Source organism: Rhamphochromis sp. 'chilingali' (assembly GCF_963969265.1).
Source record: "Rhamphochromis sp. 'chilingali' genome assembly, chromosome: 5".
Classification (NCBI taxonomy): domain Eukaryota; kingdom Metazoa; phylum Chordata; class Actinopteri; order Cichliformes; family Cichlidae; genus Rhamphochromis; species Rhamphochromis sp. 'chilingali'.
In genome coordinates, this window is record NC_137932.1 from 11,700,001 (window position 1) to 11,704,436 (window position 4,436).

At 40.7% G+C, this 4,436-nt stretch overlaps 1 protein-coding gene across 2 annotated transcripts in view; it reads right to left on the reverse strand.

The window, feature by feature from the left end:
* adgb (androglobin) overlaps positions 1 to 3,566 on the reverse strand; it is a 37,402-nt gene extending 33,836 nt beyond the window's left edge. For both annotated transcript variants that reach the window (XM_080882290.1, XM_080882289.1), the window contains exons 1-5: positions 3,317 to 3,566; positions 2,943 to 3,102; positions 2,674 to 2,766; positions 1,530 to 1,601; positions 1,110 to 1,286 (exon numbers count right to left, since the gene is read on the reverse strand). In XM_080882290.1, the coding sequence (XP_080738416.1) occupies positions 1,110 to 1,286; positions 1,530 to 1,601; positions 2,674 to 2,766; positions 2,943 to 3,102; positions 3,317 to 3,387 (573 nt within the window). In that variant the 5' untranslated portion in view covers positions 3,388 to 3,566. The remainder of the gene's footprint in view (positions 1 to 1,109; positions 1,287 to 1,529; positions 1,602 to 2,673; positions 2,767 to 2,942; positions 3,103 to 3,316) is intronic.
* Between the last annotated feature and the right edge of the window lie 870 nt (positions 3,567 to 4,436).

The window sequence follows — 4,436 nt, forward strand, 5'->3', positions numbered from 1 at the left end:
ACATCCGCAGTTCTCCTTATCTATCAGAACAGTGTACCCAAGTAATGCAAACCCACACAGAGGTCGAACGAATATTCCATTTCTCACTTGCTCTACCCTTTTCTCGTCAAACCACTGCCCAGATAAGGACCGGTGGATGAAAATACAGTGCAATTGGGGAAATTATAGGACAGATCAAGAAAAGCAGGAATGGGAACACAGTGTTGACAGGATCCATACGGAAAAATATAGGCACGGAACCACAAAGAATCAAGTGACTGAGAGAAAAGGAGCAGCCTTTAAGGAAAAACAGAGAAGGAAATGGGAAGAGGGTGATGGGGGCTGGGTGCTTAATGCCATCTCAACAACCATCTGCTAGCGTGCTAAGGTTGGCACGGGGACGGCTGCCTACAACCATGTCAGTCTTGTTTGTCAAGGCAAGAGTCACAGTGTCACAGTCACAGAACAATATCACTCTGTCTTTTTCACTCTCTTGTTGACCCAAATTGTCTCTCCCTCTGAAAAGACACAAAGATGCAAGGTCTGCCATACAGAGATTCTAATGCAAGCCCTCAGACTGTGTTCCTGTGCGATGTTTTTAAACCTGTGAAGTCTTTACACTTACACATAATCAAACTGAACGACGCTATCATCCTCATAGGCTGTGCCTGCTCTCAGGGTTTTACTAAGTGTAGTTATAAAACTTGAGCTTTGCTCTGTGAGAAGCAGCTGACTCCTGTTAAGCCTTATCTATTCATCAGGCAATGTATGAAGCCCAACCACTTTTGGCACAGCAGCGAGACTGATTGATTTGAGCTCTGAGAGGATAAGGCTTTCTCATCCCTTCCCCCCCTACATCCCCCATCAGTCCGCTACCACTCCCTACTCATGTGCTACATCCTGCAGTCTGTTGAAGAATGTATGACAATGTTTTGCAATCCAGCTATGCCTATTTTTAAAAGATTCATTAATAAACAGTTGCTGTAAAGCTGCGACTTCCTAAGCAGCGATAAGAGAATTTTCTAGTTCTGCATAAACGTCAAACCAAAGCAATTCTCACTAGTAAAAAGGGCTTCTTCCGAACCATACTCATGTCTGAGTATGTGTTTGCATTCTGTCTGGATCCTTACCATCCAGTAAAGTCTGATGATGTATTTGCCATAGCTGTTGAAAAGTGGCACATGACCATTCACCACCTTACACATAGAGTAGATGTGCCCCCAAGGTCTCCATCCCTCGTGCTCTGTAGATGGGCAGTTAAACTGCATCCAAAGAATGTGGATCTCGCTGACAATCCACCTCATCAGCTTCATGGAGCATGGAGCAGAGACAGGATGGAGAAGAGAGAGGAAAATCGGTCTGCATCCGTTAGCGAAACCCTCAATCATCTGATTTTTAATTCACAAAGGGCATTACATTTTCCCCCATATAATTTGTTTCTGTCAGTCAGACATCACTCTGCTGACATTGGAATTAGACTATCTGAGCACTGATGGATGACAGCTAACAACAAGTCAGTGTAAAGTAGAAAACAAATATTGAATACTAACCTCACTACAAAGCAGATGACAATTAGGGGAGACTAGGTCAAATGTCATTTGATTGTCAACGACAGTGGGAGTCTGAAATAAAGCAAAAGAGTTTTCACTGTAGGTAAATTATAAAAGACATTTATTCGCTTGAGAATCGTCACAGAAAACTCACAGAAAAAGCTGCAGTCAGTATAAAGTGTATAGTAGCATGTGTGCATAGCATTCATTATAATAACATATCAGCATTACAATACTGCTGTCAAAGGTCACCAATTTAAAGTACACAAGAATGAGGGACCTACACAGTCAGCTCAACCCAGGGCCTAAACTGGTGTAACCTTACTATGACACTCCCAGAACTGTGTCTGCACTGAATATTTGACAACCAAGTTCATAGCTTCTACCATGTTACTAATTAAATATGGATAAATGGGTCAGCTGACTATGAGGCAGGCTGCAAGATTTAAAAAAAAACGTTTTGTACAATTGCAAGCAACTCTAAGCAAGAACCAAATTTAAACCATATCCAAAAACAACGTTGCTAATCTAGTAATACTTTCTGTGGAAACAGACTGAAGACAGAATGCTGTAGAAGAGCTGCTGCCTCCATCTGCATGGCTGATGGCTTTTGTGATTCGGCTCTGCTCCTCTTTTATGAAATTAATTAAATGATTTTGACATCTTGAGTGAAAAGGCAGCATGTGACCTGGCAAGGACTAATACAAAAAACAGGAAGCCTGCAGTAATTGCTCAATACTGCACTAAGAAGGGGGTAACAGAAAAGTGGAGTGATGCAATTAAAACTTCATTGGAGGTGACTAGAGAGCATGTTTCCATAACTATATTTCACACTGTGTGGCAAAGAAACACAGAAAGTTAAAACAGGTTTAGCCTGCCTTTTTTATTAGTAGATCTATCCTGTAGTCTAGAAAGTATCCAATAATGACAAATGGCCGAAAAGGCTAAAGGAAGTAGGAATTGTCTTAAAATTTCATGTGTAAACCTATTGCACGCATATTCTGGACCCTGTATATCATTGTTAACCTTGCAAGGTATATAAACATGAAATGAACTGCCGATGTCTAGGTGGAAAGCCCTTTTGTATAACAGCAGTCTTCAGTGCAAAATCGAGGCGGGCAGGTAACAGAAGCATGAAGGTTACCTTGTCAACAATAAACTCTGCTGGGCGCTTCCAGGTGTGAACTTTCAAACACGGAGGCAGAAGAAGCTTTCCTTCGGGATCCTCAAAAAATGGCTGCATACAAAAGGGAACAAAGTGAATGTGAAGTACAGAAACCATAAATTAACACAACTTTACAATTTACGTAACCCTAGCTACACATATTACATATATTCTTTACAGGGTAGTTTGGGTAATGATAAATTAACTGATTATTTTAAAAAAGTAAATATTGTCCTCTTCATATTTACAGCACTAGGACTCTTGGTTGGCTTGCCATCCTCAGGACCTCTGTTTGAGTCCCATTTCTCCCTGTTGACGTCTGCATCATTCCACTCGGGCCAAATGGGGACCCTGTATTTCCCCACACCTCCTAGGCTCTCAGAGGAAGTGGCTGCTAGAGACGCTGCTCTGAAATTATGACATACTTCATTTGTTCTGTGCGAGTTTTTAACAACACAGTTAACCAGCTCCACGATTTATTACATAAACCCAACCAGTTCCCTTTTACCCTCAGACAGCGAAAGAAATACTGTAAATACTAAAGTACATCTCTTCTTAAGTGGCTTAATGGTAGCTAACGCTAAAGCTAACTATGTCTCTCCTTTCATTACACTGAACTCACTCCGTCTGCCGGTCGGATAAAGACACTTTGCTGGAAGATGACTCCTTTTTCTTTGGATGTGCCTTGGACATTATTGTGGCAAAGACGCGGGCAACTCACACAGTAAGAGAAGGAACCTCTAGAGGCGGCCTTTGTTTATCATCGTCTCTCTGTCCTTGTCAAACTGCTCTTGAAAGTTTATGCGTTGCTACGCAACCGAGCTGTAACGCGGGAGGGAGAGGCCTTGAACAGTTGCGTCTCTTGTTGCTATAGTGAAGGATGGACATATTTAAATTTTAAGCATCTTCCCATCTACCACAAGAAAGCGGTGTATATTTGATATATTAGAAGAATTCCTTAACATAAAATGAAATTAAAAGCATTACTACCTAAAACTACAGAATATGCCGCAGAGTTTCATAAGAGGAAGCAGACTGGAGTACCAACAATGAAAAAAGTTACACTAGTGCTTGTAGGCTTAACAGCTGGCAGATCTCTGTGCTAGGTGTGTGGAAGAGCACAAGCTCTAGTAGTGAGAGAACCCTGTCTGATGACTATCACACACTGTTTCGTGAGAGGAGTCACATGGAGCACCCTGCACACACACACACACACACACACTGTAGTTTTCACAAATACAGCTGTCGTCAGTGCTTTGAATTACTTAAAGGTAATTTTAACACAATGGGTATAGTGTTTTCTAAAATGTGGTATATATAGTTTTCAAAATTAGTGTTAATAAAGCACTTCTGATCAACAATTGCAGTGTGTATTTCCTATGAAGAGATCCAAGTCCTCACAAGCATTAGTGCTTGTGCTCATAATGCTAATATGAAATTTGTTACTAGGAGAATATTCCCAGCTCAGCCATGCTTGAATTTCTACATGCCAGTAAAAGCAGGGTATTAATATAATAAGGAATAGTTATACTGCTATGATCTTTTAGGTATACGGATCGGCATACGTTTACTAATTCATACAATCTACCAGCAGATTATGCAACATGATTGATTGATTGGTTATAAAAGATTGGTAATGTACACTGTCCTTTTCTTGTTACATATGTATAGAGTTCCGATAAACACATTTAATCAATTCATACAGTTGAGCAGACAAGTTAATCACAAGTGGACAGCACAAA